The following is an 18540-nucleotide window of genomic DNA, read 5'->3' on the forward strand; positions in this document are numbered from 1 at the left end:
TTCAACTGAATGTTACTTCCTTAATTATTCATCATAACCTGAGTAATATTGCAACTTACAATGCCTCTTATGTAATGTACAGTTTGCCCAAGTAACATTGCCTAAATAACATTGAGACTTTCAATTCATATTTTTCCCTGACCAGCAGGTAGTCCTAGTTTTAATGTAATATGCTTTTTACTGGTAGCGTTTAATTATAGATGTGATTAAATGATGCTACAATTGAGTATTCTCTTATCTTTTGTATTTTTAGGGAAGGTATTCATATAAATCAAGAATTACTGCAAATATCTCCTTCTATCACAGAGCAGTTCATTGAGCTGTTGTGTCAGTTCAACCCAACCCAAGTTATAGAGACTCTGCAAGTTCTTGAGTGCTACCGTCTGGAAGAAACTATTCAGGTAAGACGAACAATGGATAAGAGATAAGAGTAAACTCTTCTTAACATTCTCCATTTGTCAGATGATCAAAGAAAAGGGGAAAAAATATATAATTTCTTTTTTAAACCTTATAAATTCTTAGTTGAGACACTTCTGAAAACAACAGTCAGATTAACGAAAGAAAAACAAACAGAGGTTTATTGATATGTGCTATACCCATCATGTAGGAGAGACCTCAGCTCAAAAGTATCTTTCTCAAGGCAGTGGCTTAGGGGCTTTGCTTAAACAGCATTTTAACAAAGAGCCTTAAATCTTACATAATGACAAGACAGGAGAGAGCAGTTCCAGCCTAGTAAAAGGTGGGAACATGTATGAGAAGATAGTCAACTGTGTTCCCTGATTCCTCCGGTGCCTGCTGGTACCTTCTCTGGACCAATAAGCAAGTGCTATCTCCAGTTAAGAATGTATGTCCTGCTATCAGGCAGATAGAGGTGGGGGCAAAGGATTCCTCTGCATTTTCATTGTCTTTAACTTAACAATCCTCAGTATTTGGGGGAAATGTATTTTGGTTTTGTTTGGTGTCCCCTTCGAAATTTTACTTTTAGAAAGTTTCACATATTAAAAGCCAGGTGGGTAGCTCTGGAGAGATTTGGGTTAGTGGTTTTGACATAATAGATTGGCAGAGGGGAGAAAATCATAGATTGGAACAAGTGGAAAGGAACAAATTCAGGTACATTGTCCCATATCTTATTGAAACAATCTCTTGGTTTTGAAAATAGGTCAGTTTAGTTAAATAGTTGCATCTCACTTTAGGAGGTGGTGTGGTAAGTGGGTTTCCATCAAAGTCAGTCAGGTATAGGCACATAGGCATTTAATAAAAGTCATTTCTATAGAAACAAAAAGGAAACAAAAGTTAATGTTCGGGGCAGTCTCTAAGCTTGTCTCCCAGTGTTCCAGAGAACTTTCTGTCCATAAATAAGTTGTTGTGGTGATTCCTCCAAAATTTATATCAAGTTGTCTAGCTTTAGTGTGCAGAGCTTTGTGAAAAGCAGTTTTAATTTCAGTGATTCCAAGTCAGAAAAATGGGAGAAAATGTTCAAATATTAGTTTGGAGAGTTCGTCAGATATTGGAAGAAACTAAAACTTCAGGATATAGTCAAATTGCAAGTAAATAATAAAATCTCAAAAACTGTGAGTTAGAATCTCATAATGTTTACTGTACTTTTTTTTTTTGTGAAATAGTTGTTTCTCCAGTTACCCCATTTTTACCAAAAATAATCAGAGTAAGTTCAATTGACTTGTAAAATAAGTTTAGTGTCATTGTATTTATTATTTATATAATACTATTTTTATATAAGTACTATAAGATTAATTTATATAAGTACTACAAGAGTAGTGATTGGCTTTTAAAAAATCTGCTCTGCTGAAACTTACAAGAAATCTCACAGTAGACCTTTAAAAATCTCTCATCTTCAGGCTGGGAAATGAAGCCATGGGCTTGACATCATCAGATTTTTACCTGTAGTACCTAGGTATACTCTTTTCTTGAGGCCCCCAAATATTCTGAAGTTCCTGGGCTTCTCAGGAAGTGACATTCTTTACTTACTGCAAGTCCAGGAACCCTGTAAGCACGCCATCTTGACAAGGGATCAGACCAGTTTTTCCAAGGACTTTATTGCCTCCTTAAAGTTAAGCTTAGTTTCTTAAAGCAGTCTGGTTATATCTAAAAATAATGACATTCCAGTCAAAGCCTTGGTAATATAACCGGTGTTTCCAATTTTTCTGCTACAAACAGAGCAAATTCTTACTGAACTCATGAAAATAACTGTTGCCATAGAATATGAATATTCAGTTTCCAAATTTGGGAAGGATCAGGTATAGAAAAAAGTAAATGTTTTAATTTTGCCACAAAAATATACTTCACCAAATTATTGTAAGGCTATGAATAGCCTCCCCCCACCCCCGCAACCCCCACCCCAGAAAAAAAAATTTTTCTTAACTCTGGAAAGCAACACATAAAAGTATCAGCAGTGTTTCAAACAAGTCATAAAAAATTATTTCAGTCCACTGTAATTAATTCTTATTTTTCTTAATGTCAGGTTAGCAATTTTATGAGGCCAGGTTTGTTTGCTTTTTCCATTGGGGTTTGGGAAATTTTTACCCAATTCAGTGGTAATATGGTGTCACAGTTGTCAGAAACCTGTATTCAAGAATGTTTGTTGCACTCTTTTTCATGACCTCCTTGAAGATGCAACACTTTAGAATTTGCAAGGAGATTTCAGAAAAAAAGCATCTTATAAATAAAGTAATTAACTGTGGACAACATGACTTAAAATGGCTGTGATTAAAGGCATAGTTGTCAAGGATATTTGGTTATTTTCTGTGGCCTACAACAATTTAACATAATAACCCAAAATATGACTGATAACATATACCAAGACATAACCAGATTTCTAGGAATCTCAGAATTTTGGAACACGTATTAGTAACACTATATACAAATCCAACTCAAAGAAACATCATTTCTTATGTGACAGTGTTTCCCATATAATTTAGCACATCAAATAAGCTGGTTTATGATCTCTGTTTTGTATGCCTCAGGGACCCTCTGCAACATCCCAATATTAGGTTGAGATTAAAAAGACTCAGTTTTAGAATCTGAACTTTGATTTTGAGAAGCCTGTCAAATACATCAAAGGTTTAAAGGATTGGATCAGAATAGGATCACGATTCACTGTAAAATAATGATAATTCATAAGGCAAAGACATAATTAAAAGGGAGACTCACATATGAAGTTACCTGTGTAAGTTTATACCTACTAAGTGGTAGCCCCTGAGATTGAACCCACATAGTCTGACTCTATAGTGCATGCTCTTAATTGCTGTGATAAACTGCCTCTCCATTTATTTTAGTAAAGTCAGCTTTATAGAAATTGTTATTGATCAGCATGATAGAAATTCTAACCAACTCAATAAGCATAGAAAAAGGAACATAGTAAAAATATTGAAAGGAGACCAAACTCTTGCTTGCAGACACAGATGGTTAGATAGTCCTGTTGTGCCGTAAAACTTAATAGACTAAATAGCAATGAAGTAACTTTAGCATATTCATTGCCTTAATTCTCTTCCCTTATTTTCTCCTGTTTCTAAATGAAAATGTACAGACACACACATTATTTTCTATAACAGGTTAGTATGTTTCCCTTTTAACATTTATTTTTCAGCTATCATGTATCTCTTTTCCTTTCCTATCAACACTCCTGAAACAGTTGCCTGTATTTTCTGCATCTACCTCCGGAATTGCCCCCACATACTTTTAAAAAATGTTTAATTATGAAATATTTCAAATTTACAGAAATGTACTGAATATCAACTATGTATATACCCATCAGCCAAATTTTACAGTTAACATGTTGCCATACTGGCCTTAGATCTTTGTTATCTTGTTGTTCTTGTTGGTTTATATTAAAACTAGAGCACCCATTATCTCATTCCCCCCTCTCCCAGAGGGGTCCACCATCCTAAACTGGTGTTTATCCTTCTGATCTATGTTTTGAATTTTTCCTATATGTGTATGTATCTATAAAATACATGTTAGTTTTATATGTTTTTAAAATTTGTAGTAATATACAGTAGATATTTTATTATAAATTGCTTTTTTTTAACCTTTTTTTTTTTTTTTTTGAGACAGTCTCTCTCTGTCATCTAGGCTGGAGTGCAGTGGCATGATCTCTGCTCACTGCAACCTCCACCTCCCAGATTCAAGTGATTCTCCTACCTCAGCCTCCCAAGTTGCTGAAATTATAGGCGCGTGCCACCGTGCTGATTTTTGTATTTTTAGTAGAGATGGGGTTTCACCATGTTGCCCAGGCTGGTCTTGAACTGCTGACCTCAAGTGATCCGCCCACCTTGGCCTCCCAAAGTTCTGGGATTACTGGCATGAGCCACTGCATCTGGCCACTTTTACTAAATTAAAGAAAAAATTTATACATGTAGATCTACTTCATTTATTTAGTGATCTTATGGTAATCTATCAAATGAATGTGCCAATTTATTTCCCTCTTGGTAAACATTTAGATAGTTTCCAATCTTTTGCTATTATAAACAGTATTACAGTGTACATCCTTATATATATCTTCTTGTGTGCCCATATGAGGTTTGTCTAAGTAATATACTTGGAATTGTTTAGACAACAAAGTAGTGTAGTTCTACTGATTTTGCCAAGTTGATTTCCAGATTGTTTCTGTTCTCATCAGCAGTGTCTGATATTTGCTATTTTTCACATCCTTGCTGATGCCTAGTATTTTTAGTCTTCTTAATTTTTGCCATGGTGGATATTAGTGATTACTCATGACGTTAAACATCTTTCCATATGTTTGATGACCATTGGAATTTTCTTTTCTCTGAATTATTTATTCATGTCATTTGCCCATTTTTTCTGTTGAGTTTCTGTGGTTCTCTTATTGAGTTCTAGAAGTTTTTTTCTGATTTCCCAATCTCCAATCCCTTGCTAATTTTATGTGCTGGAGATACTTTCTTCCAATTTATTATGGCACATCATTTAACTTGGCTTTTAGTGACTTCTGTTTTAGTTTACCAGTATTTATGTCTTAAGTGAGTGTGTGTGTGTGTGTGTGTGTGTGTGTATTTCCTTTCCCATTTTAATGGAATAAAGGATATTCTCATATATATAAATTTTATAGTTTAGCTTCTTACATTTAGGCTTTTAATCCATCTGGAGTTAATTTTTGCAAGCTGATCAAAAGAAGGATTTTTATCTTTTCTTCCACATGATGGCTAATGGTCCATGTGGCATTTTATTATCCATTCCTCACTGGTTTTTAATGCCATACTGCTGTATACTAAACTCCCAAATATACATGACTCTGTTTGTGGGTTCCATTCTCTTCCTTTGGTTGTCCTTCCCTATACTCATACCACATATTTTAATTAATACAGCTTTTCAATAGATTTATTATTTGGAAAAAGAATCCTCCCTCCTTATTCTTTTTTTTTAAAATGGTTTGGCTATTTTTGGTGTCCTACATCTCCTAGTATTCCACATTAATTTAGAGATCACATTCTCAAGTTTCTTTAAAAGAAACAAACTCTCTGAAATTTTGATTTATGAATACATTGAATTTATAGACTAATTCAGAGAGAATTGACGTCTCTAAAGTGTTGATTCTTCTCTTTCAGGAAAATGTATGCCTTTTAAAACAGCCTTTTCTGCTCTTTGGTGAGGTTTTATAGCTTTTATATAAGGTTCCTGCACATATTAAATTTGTTCATAGTTACTTTATAGTTTTTATTAATATTGTACAAGGAGATTTTTTGAGATGACCTTTTTTTATTGATTGCTGCTGCTTATTAAAATGTTACTAATTTTTGTACATTGTTTTGTATGGAGCAACCAGGCAGAATTCTTTTAAAATTCAATTTCTAGATTATTATGACAATAAGACTAATGGCAGTTTTATTTTAATTCCAATTTTGTAGTTTTTTCTTTCTCTTATCAGATGTCTAGGAACTCTGAGGTACTGGTGAATAGAAGCAGTGATAGTGTGACTGCTAACCTTGTTCCTGATTTAAAAGGGAACATATCTAATATTTTACATTAAACATGGTATTTATCGTAGGATTTTGGTAGATGATTTTTAGTAAGAAAATGTTATCCCCAGTTTGAGTAAGAGTGTTTTGTTTTTGTCATGAATGGGTGCTGTATTTTACCAAATGCTTTTCCTGCATTTATTGAGACTATGATTTTTTTTCCTTTGTTCTGTTAAACTGTTATTATTTGTTGTCTTTTTTCTTCTAATAAACATTTTTTCTAACTTGTTAATCTTTTCAAAAAAGCTACATTGGAGTTTGTGAAATCTCTCTATTGTTTCCCTATTGTTTGCCATCATTTTCTGTACTTTTTTCCTTTTTTTTCCCTAGCCTAACGGATACTTCTTTTTTACTAATTAGAGATTTTGTTTATTAATTTTTATTAATATTTCACAAGTTGATGTGTGATGTTTTCATTGTCATTTTCAATTTTTTAATAATTATACTTGATCAAGTTCTAGTTTGTATTGTTACTATGTATGTATATACGCTGGCTTTTCTCCAGTGTGTATACCTAATTCAGGTGTGTAACTTTTTTAAAATAAATAAATGAAAAAAATGAGTGAATTTGGTCCAGTTAGAACTGCCAAATGAGCTACTATATGACTAGAAAGTCAGTTATTTGCATATTATACTGTAAAGTATCATACTAATAAGGTATAAATTCATTATTATCATATAAGTTTTTTTCATCCTCAGTGGGATCTTCCCACTCCACAAACAAGATTGGTGAATAAAAATATTTATCTTTTTTATTTCCTAGATTACTCAGAAGTATCAGCTACATGAAGTCACTGCTTATCTATTGGAAAAGAAAGGAGATATTCATGGTGCCTTCCTAATAATGTTAGAGGTAACATTTTACTATGTTTCTTTCATCATATTTCTGTCTATTCCTCTATTCATTCATGAATCCATCTTAATTTCTTATGTTTCTAAGCAAGTTGCAGACAGTAATATATTTTACCCCTCAATATTTTTATCATGCATAGCATTAACTAGAGTTTAATATTTCTTTGCGGTACTTTATTAAAAGGTAAAATGTACAACAGTAAACAGAAATGTCATAAATGTACCATTTGATGAGTTTTTGACAAGTATTTTTATATATATACCACAATTTGTTTGCCCATTCCTCCTTCAGGGGACACTTGGGCTGCTTCTACCTTTTGGTTGTTGTGAACAATGCTGCTGTGAACATGGGTGTACAAATACCTTTGAGTTCTTGCTTTTATTTCTTTGGGATATATACCCAGAAGTAGAATTGTTGGATCAAATAGCAATTCTATTTTTAATTTTTTGAGGAATTGCCCTACTGTTTTCCATAGCAGCTATGCCACTTTACATCCCTACTAGCAACACTCAAGGGTTCCAGTTTCTTCGCATTCTTGCTAACACTTACTTTCTGTTTTCTTGATAGTAGTCATCCCGATGGGTAAAGTGACATAGCAGTTTTGTTTTGTTTTGTTTTTTAATATTGTCATGTGGCTAGGAATAGATTTGGGCTATCATATTTATATTTTAAAATGTTCCATATTGGCTTCTTGTTTCTTTCTAGCCATATGATTCTAAAATAAGCCAGGAAGAATCATCCACAGAGGCTTTGTGTAGGCTCTTAATCTCTTTTAATCTGTAAATTACTCCTATACCTCTTTTTTTCTTGCAATTTATTTGTTGACAATACCATGAACCTAGTTTTAAGGAATAAATAAGAGTATTTTTGACATCGATGAGAGGAGAAACAGGAAATCTTTGTGGGGAATGAGGCCATTATTTGTAAAAGAATACAAAGCAAAGAAGTATGGATTGCTGAAAGAGTGCCAGCAGCTTCACTAGGGCTCCGCTGTGTAATATATAGGCAGGTCAGGCGAGAATCAACAGCTAGGTCCAGATTTGGACAGATTTTGTTGGACACACTTAACGAGTTGTGATGAATCTTCTTGTCACATGGGATCAAATAAAGGTTTTTAAGCAAGAAACTGATTTGATGTTTGTTTCATAAAGACTGCTCTGGTGACTGTTGGGGGATGGGAGGCAGGATACAGAGAAGAGGGAGGTAAAACAAAGCAGACAGTACTTGGGAGGCCATTGCAATGGTATAGGTATGAGTTTCTGAGAGCTTGAACTGGGTGTGTCAGTGGCAATGGAGATAAGAGGGCAAGATTTGAGAAGTTATTGATCATTTACATATGGTATGAGGTAACTGAGAGGGAGTAGTTGATGATTTTAGCTTATAAGCTTTTTACTCATAACCCAGTATATTATACCCCTTTTACTCATAACCCACTATATTAGTCTCTTTTGTGTTACTCTAAAGGAATACTTGAGGCTGGGTAATTTTTAAGGAAAAGAGGTTTATTTGGCTCACAGTTCTGCAGACTGTGTTAGCATCTAGCATCTGCTTCTGGTGAGGACCTCAGGAAGCGAGGGTAAAGGAGAGCTGACGTGTCACATGGCACGAGAGGGAGCAAGAATGGGGTTGGGAGAAGAGTGCCATGCTCTTTTAAACATCCAGCTCTTGTGTAAACTAACAGAGGGAGAAGTCGCTCATTACCACAGGAGGGTGTACCAAGCCATTCGTGACAGATCCACTCCCATGACCCCAGACACCTTCAACTGAGTCCCACCTTCCAACATTGGGAATCACATTTCAACATGAGATTTGGAGGAGTCAGATATCCAAACTATATCACCCAGTATTAATTGGATTCCCTTATCCAAAACGTAGATAAATCCTGATCCTCATTCCTGTGCCTAAAGAATATAAGTGGTGACTGTGGCCGAATGACAGAAGCAGAGGTGGGCAAAATGAGTGCTACTTGATCTTTGGGTCCCTTTTCATACTGCTAGCTACACTTTCTATAAACACAAGATTTTACTTCTGACTGACAGTAAAGGACTGTTCTTAATAACCTTGTAGTTTTGAGGGTTTTACCTTTAAAATATGTTAATTCAAGTATTGAGTGGGTAGAACTGCAAAGTGTTCCTTTTTAACTCCTATGTTCTTTTTGTCTCCTAGAGACTACAAAGCAAACTTCGAGAGATAACACATCAAGGTGAAAGTAAGTTCTTAAATATAATTACAACATTTTTCATCCATGGACTCCATGTTTTAAAAGATGTGTAATAAATTGCATTTATTATGTAATAATTACACTTGCATATATGCATAATTACTGTTTATTCATTTTAACATGGATCCAAATTTTAGCTGATTTTCAAGAGTTCATAACAGGAAATCGTAGAAACCATTGTGGCTTTGTGATGTTAATTTTCAATGGAGTTAAATATACAGAAAATTAGGCACTGTTTGTTGGTTATCTTTTTTTTTTTTTTGAGATAGGCTTTTGCTCTGTTGCCCAGGATGGAGTGCAGTGGCACAGTCTTGGCTCACTGCAACCTCTGTCTTCCAGGCTCAAGCAGTCCTTCTGCCTCACCCTCCCAGGTAGCTGGGACTACAGGCGCATGCCATCACATTGGCTAATTTTTGTATTTTTTGTAGAGATGGGGTTTCATCATGTCACCCAGGCTGGTTTCAAGCTCTTGGCTCAAGTGATCTGCACACCTCAGCCTCCAGAGGTGGTGAGATTGCAGACATAAGCCACCACGCTAGGCTGGTTATCTTTTTGTTTATGAAAGTTTGGTTATGTTTAAATGAGTTTTATAATAACATCCTAAAAATTAATGTGCCAAACAACAGCAAATCAGAGCTTCTAATTAGTAGGATGTTGAACATAACCAGTGTTTCCAAACTGAATTTATACAGTTTTAACCCAAAGCAGTGAAAGTTGACAGTTTAGTATCTTGAGTGGCTTTGTCCTCAGCAAATATAAAATTTTCATCATATTCCTTGATATTTCAAAAAAATTATTTAAAAAAATTGTAGTGGCCAGGCGTGGTGGCTCACACCTGTAATCCCAGCACTTTAGGAGGCCAAGGCAGGCGGATCACCTGAGGTCAGGAGTTCGAGATCAGCCTGGCCAACATAGTGAACCCTGTCTCTACTAAAAATACAAAAATTAGTCAGGCATGGTGGCATGCACCTGTAGTCTCAGCTACTTGGGAGGCTGAGGCAGGACAATTGCTTGAACCTGGGAGGCAGAGGTTGCAATGAGCCGAGACTGCACCACTGCAGTCCAGCCTGGGTGTCATGACAGAGCAAAACTCCATCTCAAAAACAAACAAACAAATTATGGTAAAATATACCCTAACATAAAATTTACCATTTTTAAGCGTACAGTTCAGTAGCATTAAGTATATTCACGTTATTATACAATCATTACCCCCATCCACCTCCAAATTTTTTCATCTCCCCAAACTGAACATCTGTACCTATTAAGCAACAACTCCCCTATGCCCCTCTCCTCCCAGCCCCTGGCAAACACCGTTTTGCTTTCTTTTTTCACCGTTCTTTTTCTGAATTTGATTACTCAAGTATCTCATATGAATGAAATTATATAGTGTTTGTCCTTTTGTGACTTGTTTATTTAGCTTACCATAAAGTTCATAAATGTTGTAGCATGTGTCAGAATTTTCTTCCTTTTTAAGGCTGAATAAAATTCCATTGTATGTATAGACCACGTTTCATTTATTCATTCATCCTTCAGTGGACACTTGGGCCACTTCCACTTTTTGTCTGTTACGACTGACGCCACTATGAGCATGAATGTACAGTATCTCTTTAAGACCTGTCTCTCAGTTCTTTTGGGTATATAACCAGAAGTGGGATTGCTGGATCAAGTATTAACTCTGTTAATGCTTTGAGGAATGGCCATACTGTTTTCCCTAGTTGCTGCTTTATTTTACATTCCCACCAACAGTATACAAGGTTTCCAATTTCTCCACATCCTTTCTGACATTTATATTGTTTTTTTAATAGTAGCTGTCCATATGTGTGTGAGGTAGTATCTAATTATGGATTTGATTTGCATTTCTCTAATGATTAGTGATGATTTTCTTGAATATTTTGGCTATTTATCTACCTTATTTGGAGAAATGTCTATTCAAGCCCTTTACCCATTTTTTAATTGGGTTGTTTGTTTTCATATTCCTTGACATTTTTAAAATAGCTCTCCTGAAGATCAGGGAATCACTTGGTGGGTGATTTTTAGATTATTCTCTTTAACACACAGTCTTAGAGACCCCTTGGTCCACACATTTCAGTAATACACGGTTTCCCTAATTCTCTGTAGATTACTTCCCTATATTTTTGTAGTGAGGTCCTAGATGATAGAGTCTATGTTGTTTTATGATCATCAGGTATTATAGTAAATCTTTTTGGAACGTCAGTGAACACTTGATTGACTTTTTATATTGAAAGTTCAACTGGACACTTAATTGCTATTTTTGTACTATCAGTATGTGTTCAGTCAATTTGGTTATGTTTGTTGCATTTTGTGGTAATTTTTAAAATGTAGTGTTATAAGAATAACTCTTCGGATTTTTTTCTTTTTCTTTTTTCTTTTTTTTCTTTTGGAGATGGCATCTCTGTTGCCCAGGCTGGAGTGCAGTGGTGCCATCTTGGCTTACTGCAACCTCTGCCTCCCAGGTTCAAGAGATTTTCCTGCCTCAGCCTCCCGAGTAGCTGGGATTACAGGTGCATGCCACCACACCCAGCTAATTTTCGTATTTTTACTAGAGACAGGGTTTCACCATATTGGTCAGACTGGTCTTGAACTCCTGACCTCGTGATCCACCTGCCTCGGTCTCCCAAAGTGCTGGGATTACAGGTGTGAGCCACTGCACCCAGCACCACCCCCCGCCTTTGTTTGTTTTTTTTTGAGATAAAGTCTTGCTCTGTCGCCCAAGCTGGAATGCAGTGGCGTGATCTCGGCTCACTGCAACCTCCGCCTCCCGGGTTCAAGTGATCCTCCTGCCTTAGCCTCTCGAGTAGCTGGGACTACAGGTGTGTGTCACCATGCCCAGCTAATCTTTGTATTTTTAGTAGAGATGGGGTTTCACCATGTTGGCCAGGCTGGCCTCAAACTCCTGACCTCAAGTGATCCACCTGCCTCGTCCTCCCAAAGTGTTGGGATTACAGGTGTGAGCCACTGCGCCCAGCCAAGAATAACTTTTCAAGACAATACATGAAAGACTGAGGAAAAAATTAAGAAGAGCATTCCCCCAAAATCCCTACAGTCATTTGCAGGTGGTATGTCTGCAAAGGCCAGTGTTTTGAATTCTAGTGAAAATAAATTTTCCAGAAATAGTCTTATGCCTGCCATCTCCTTTCTTTCTTTCTTCTTTTTTTTTTTTTTTTTGAGATGGAGTCTCACTCTGTTGCCCAGGCTGGAGTGCAGTGGCGCAATCTTGGCTCACTGCAACCTCCACCTCCCGGTTCAAGTAATTCTTCCTGCCTCAGCCTCCAGAGTAACTGGTATTACAGGCACCCGCCACCACACCCAGCTAATCTTTGTATTTTTAGTAGAGACAGGGTTCCACCATCTTGGCCAGGCTGCTCTCAAACTCCTGACCTCAGGGTGATCCACCCACTTCGGCCTCCCAAAGTGTTGGGCTTACAGGCGTGAGCCACCACAGCCGGCCCATCTACTTTCATATTCAATTTTGATAGTATGCTTAAGTATTTGGGAGGATTTGCTAATCGTGCTTTTTTCCTATGGGCTATACACAGACTACTAAAACAAGATTCCTCTACTCGTTGCACAAAGGACATTAGTCTCCTGAAGGAGACCGATATGTAACAGTCTACTATAAAACCTTATAGTAACAGTAGAATGGTGTATCATAAAAGGTACATTGAGTGACTAAGATGTGTGAAAAAACTATTTGTAACCTATAAATAGGTTACAAAAAAACCTATAAATAGTGAGTTTTGTGGAAGACCTTTGAAGAAAGACTGGAAGGATAAATAGGAGTTTGATAGAAGCAGGAGAAGGACCTTCTAGGCTGAGGAAAACATGAACATGGAAGTGCCTGACTAGTAATCAGGGAGTAAAAAAGAATAGGGCAACACCAGAACACGGAGGGTGAGATGAGCCCAAGTCTTTGCTCTGTTGACTTAGTGTCAGATCCTTACTTACATTCTATTTTTCAGAGTTAGGAGTCCTTGGTGGTTTTTATGGAAGGGAATGATCTGTTTGAACTTATGCTTAAGAGAACCCTAGTGACAGTATAAAAGAGAATGAGGGAGGGAAGATTGGGATGTCAAAATTTCAACTAAGAGACTGCTGCAGTAGCATAGACGAGGTGATGAAAAGCTCCACCAGGGTAAAAGTTGTGGTCATATGCAAGCACAGAAGTAAAATCAACACAAATTAGCAAGTTATCTGAATGTGTGGGGTGAAGGAGAGGGAAGCACCAAAGATGAAGATTTATAAACTGGTTGACTTAAAGATGATGATTCCATTAACTTGGTTTGTAAACGGAGGAAGAGGAGCAGTTTTGAAATGAGAAAAATAAGTTGGATTTTGCACATATAAAGTTGAGTGCTTGCAGGACATCCATGTGGAGATAAATGTCTTAGGTTCATTAGAAAATTCAACCTGTAGACTTTGAATGGAATAAAGATTGGAGATGTGTATTTGAAAATTACGAACAAAGACATAAGAGTTGAAACACGAATGGCTGAAATCATTGAGACAATGAAGAGAGACCTGAAATAGTATCTTGGGGGGAATATCTACGCTTAAGAAATAGGCAGAAGAAGAGATAGTATACCAAGAAAGGTGAGTGATAATCTCTCTAGTAACTAATCCTTAGACAGATGATTGGGGATTTTCCATATTTCTATAGCATATTGAAATGCTAAGTATCATGTGCTTTATCTGTCCCATGAATATAAAACATTTCTGTGGGAAACTCTTATTTCACAGAGTAAACTGTTTTTTAATCTACAAAACATTTGTATCAGGTTTTATTATTATATACTAGAAAATGAAGGTGATGTAAAGCAGAAAAGGTTTAACTTTTCACAAAAGCTCTGAGATTATCAGCAACATATCCTTAAATGATATTTACACTTTTTCTAAATCTAGATACCAAAGAGGATCCCTCATTGAAGGATGTTGAAGATACTATGGTGGAGACCATTGCTCTTTGCCAGAGAAATTCACATAATTTGAACCAGCAGCAACGTGAGGTAGGAGAATGACTGTTTAGGTATTTAAAAGCCTGTACTTGGCCAGACATGGTGGCCCACGCCCGTAATCCCAGCACTTTGGGAGGCCAAGACAGACGGATCACCTGAGGTCAGGAGTTCAAGACCAGCCTGACCAACATGGAGAAACACCATTTCTACTAATAATACAAAAAATTAGCCGGGTGTGGTGGTGCATGCCTGTAATCCCAGCTACTTGGAAGGCTGAGGAGGTAGGAGAATCGCTTGAACCCAGGAGGCGGAGGTTACGGTGAGCTGAGATTGCACCATTGCACTCCAGCCTGGGCAACAAGAGTGAAACTCTGTCTCAAAAAAAAAAAAAAAAAAACCCTGTACTTGTCTGAAACTAGGAATCAGTTATGTTTCCACGGCCCTCTCAGCCACCTGGGTTTAATTCAAGTGGATTTTAATCACTTCTTAGTGTTCCCAGGAGTAGGAGACTCCCAAAGTTATAAAGAGTGTGTGGCCTCTTTGTTCTCACCAAAGGCTTTATATTCATGGTTTGGATGTGCTGCAAAACTTAAGGTGCATGAACACTAGATGTGCCTGTTCTCTTTGGACTGAGATTTTGTGTATTCCATGTAGTTGTACCAGAGATAGGTCATATTTTATCATCGTCTCTATTCCCTGTGGTGAAAGTGAGCATGAAAAACTGGAGGAAAGCCCTCAAGGGCTATAGAGAAAGCTGAAGAAAGGTAAAGAAGGCTGTGGTGTAGTCATTGTCAACCTTGGTTGCACACTAGAGTCACCTGGGGAGCTTTGAACAATTCCAGTACTCAAGCTGCACCCCAGATCAATTAAAGTCTCTGGCAATGAGACCCAGTCACCACCATGTTTTAAAGCTCCCTTCATGTAGCTTTAAAAGGTTGGAACCAATGCTATCACAGATCCCAGATGGCACAAAAGAAGAAAACAAAACTGAAGGAGGTATCACTGAGCAGCAGGTGCAGGTGGGAGTTACAGCAGTGAAGCAGAAACTAAGGGGGCGAGATGTGATTTGATAGTTAAATTCTGCAGTAGTTTTAAGAAGTAAAGTTGTATCATGATATGGCTTAACTCTTTGCCTGCCCTTCCATGGCTCAGGTCTCTGACTTGACACTGCCTGGCCTCTCTCTAATGCCTGGGTTTTGAAATGGGGAACAGGTTAATTATATATCTATATTTAGCCATACATGTTACAGTAAAAACAATAAATCGTGGCATATTTTCTGTTCTTCTGAGATGAGTAAATTTCTCCTTTAAGTTTTTGTCCAGAATTTTTCAAGGTCATAAATTATGAAAAGTCTTTAGAATGTAAATTGTGTATAACAAGCCCATTTACATAAATGTGATTGTTTTTCTTTATTAAAAGAAACTTTCTGTGAAATGATACATATTTGTGATTTTTAAAAATCAGGAAATATAGAAAGTTATGCAGAAGATTGGGTTTTTTTGTTTTTTTTTAAATATTTTATTATACTTTAAGTTCTAGGGTACATGTGCACAACGTGCAGGTTTGTTACATATGTATACATGTGCCATGTTGCTGTGCTGCACCCATTAACTCGTCATTTACATTAGGTATATCTCCTAATGCTATCCCTTCCCCCTCCCCCACCCCACAACAGGCCCTGGTGTGTGATGTTCCCCTTCCTGTGTCCAAGTGTTCTCATTGTTCAGTTCCCACCTATGAGTGAGAACATGTGGTGTTTGGTTTTTTGTCCTTGAGATAGTTTGCTGAGAATGATGGTTTCCAACTTCATCCGTGTCCCTGCAAAGGACATGAACTCATCCTTTTTTGTGGCTGTATAGTATTCCATGGTGTATATGTGCCACATTTTCTTAATCCAGTCTGTCATTGTTGGACATGTGGGTTGGTTCCAGGTCTTTGCTATTGTGAATATGCCGCAATAAACATACGTGTACATGTGTCTTTACAGCAGCATGATTTATAATCCTTGGGGTATATACCCAGTAATAGGATAGCTGGGTCATATGGTATTTCTAGTTCTAGATCCCTGAGGAATTGCCACACTGTCTTCCACAATGGTTGAACTAGTTTACAGTCCCACCAACAGTGTAAAAGTGTTCCTATTTCTGCACATCCTCTCCAGCACCTGTTGTTTCCTGATTTTTTAATGATAACCATTCTAACTGGTGTGAGATGGTGTCTCATTGTGGTTTTGATTTGTATTTCTCTGATGGCCAGTGATGATGAGCATTTTTTCATGTGTCTGTTGGCTGCATAAATGTCTTCTTTTGAGAAGTGTCTGTTCATATCCTTTGCCCACTTGATGGGGTTGTTTTTTTCTTGTAAATTCATTTGAGTTCTTTGTAGATCCTGGATATTAGCTCTTTGTCAGAATGAGGTTTTTTTTAAAAATTAAAATATATTCATCCCATTACTTAGAAATAACCATCATTATCATTTGGTGAACATAACTCTAGATGTTTTTTGTCTGCCTAGGTTGATATAATTATAGTAAAATTGCATCAAATAATGCTTGCTTTTAAAAATAGAGTACTCAAAAAATACATATATATAGTACTCAGCTTCCCATAGGAAACTTATGTAAAACTAAAGAATGTTCTTAATTGATGCAAAGTAATTATACATATTCATGGGGTTAATGTGATATTTTGATACATGCATACAATGTGTAATGATCAAATCAGGTTACTTAGAATATCTGTCACCTCAAGCATTTATCATTTCTTTGTGTTGGGAACATTTCGAGTCTTCTAGTGGTTTTGAAATACGCAATACATTATTGTTTACTGTAATCACCCTACTGTTTTGTTGAACATTAGAACTTATTAAAATTCTATCTAATTGTATGCTTGTGGCCATTGACAAATCTCTCCTCATCCCCCCACCCATCCTTACCAGTTTCTGGTAACTGTTCTACTCTATTCCTCCATGAGATCAACTTTTTTAGCTCCCCACATGTAAGTCAGAACATGCGATATTTGTCTTTCTGTGCATGGCTTATTTCACATAACATTATGGCCTCCTCTTCTATCCTTGTTGCTACAAGTGTCAGGATTTCATCTTTTTTATGGCCAAATACTATTCTATTGTGTATATTTACTACATTTTCTTTATCCATGCATCCATTGATTGACACTTAGGTTGATTCCATATTTTGGTTATTGTGAAAAAGTGCTACAGTAAATGGGTGCAAGTGTCCCTTTGAGATACTGATTACAATATATTTCCTTTAGATAAATACCCAGTAGTAGGATTGCTGAATTATATTGTAGTTCTGTTTTTAGTTTCTTCAGGATCCCCCATGCTGTTTTCCAAAATGGCTGTACTAATTTACATGTTCACCAACCATGTATAAGGCTTTCCTTTTCTCCACATCCTCAGCAAGACTCATCTCTGATCTTTTCTATCATTGCTGTTGTAAGAAGTGTGATGTGAATCTCATGGTGACTTTGATTTACATTTTGATGGTTAGCGATGTTGGAACATTTTTTTCATGAACCTGTTGGCCATTTGTATGGCTGACATGTTGATCTTCTTTTGAGAAATGTCTATTCATATCCTTTGCCCACTTCTTAATTGGATTATTTAGTTCTTTTTTGCTTTTGAGTTGTTTGAGTTCCTTATATATTCTAAATATTAGTCCCTTGTCAGAAGACTAGTTTGTAAATATTATCTCTCATTGTAAATGTTGTCTCTTCACTCTTTGGATCATTTCCTTGCTGTGCAGAAGTTTTATAGTTTAACATAATGCTACTTGTCTATTTTTTTCTTTTTGTTTTCGTTACCTGTGATTTTGAAGTGTCAGCTGTAAAATTTTTGCCTAATGTCCTGAAGAATTTCCCCTATATTTTCTTTCAGTAGTTTTATGCATGTGGGCTTTATATTTAAGTCTTTAATCTATGCTGAGTTAGTTTTGTATATTGTGAGAGAGAAGAGTCTAGTTTCATTCTTTGCCATATGGATATCCAGTTTACCCAACACCATTTACTGAAGAGTGTGTCTTTTCCCTAATGTATGTTATTGGCTCCTTTGTGAAAAATCAGTCAGCTATAAATATGTGGATTTATTTCTGTGTTCTCTGTTCTATTCCATTGGTCTATGTGTCTGTTTTTATGCCAGTACCATGCTGTTTTGGTTATTACAGCTTTGTAATATATTTTGACGTCAGGTAGTATGATGCCTACAGATGTATCCTTTTTGTTCAGGATTGCTTTAGCTATTCAGGATCTTTTGTAGTTCCATATGAATTTTAAGATTTTTTTTTCTATTTCTGTGAAAAATGTTATTGGAATTTTGATAGGGATTGCATTGAATCTACACATTGCACTGGGTAGTATTGTCATTTTAACTTTATTCTTCTGATCCATGAGCATGGGATGTCTTTTTATTTGTGTATATTCAGTTTCTTTCATCAGAGTTTTGTAGTTTTCCTTATAGAGGTCTTTCATCTCTTTGGTTAAATG

General features: G+C 36.4%; 1 protein-coding gene across 4 annotated transcripts in view; it reads left to right on the top strand.

Annotated features, from left to right (window-relative positions):
- The window catches only part of VPS8 (VPS8 subunit of CORVET complex), a 263256-nt gene that overhangs the window by 146211 nt on the left and 98505 nt on the right, over positions 1-18540 (top strand). For all 4 annotated transcript variants that reach the window (XM_033211937.1, XM_033211939.1, XM_033211938.1 and 1 more), the window contains 4 exons: positions 254-401; positions 6754-6843; positions 9010-9052; positions 13985-14088. In XM_033211937.1, the coding sequence (XP_033067828.1) occupies positions 254-401; positions 6754-6843; positions 9010-9052; positions 13985-14088 (385 nt within the window). The remainder of the gene's footprint in view (positions 1-253; positions 402-6753; positions 6844-9009; positions 9053-13984; positions 14089-18540) is intronic.

The sequence above is a fragment of the Trachypithecus francoisi genome, unplaced genomic scaffold (genome assembly GCF_009764315.1).
Source record: "Trachypithecus francoisi isolate TF-2019V2 unplaced genomic scaffold, Tfra_2.0 Lachesis_group0, whole genome shotgun sequence".
NCBI classification, from domain to species: Eukaryota; Metazoa; Chordata; class Mammalia; order Primates; family Cercopithecidae; genus Trachypithecus; species Trachypithecus francoisi.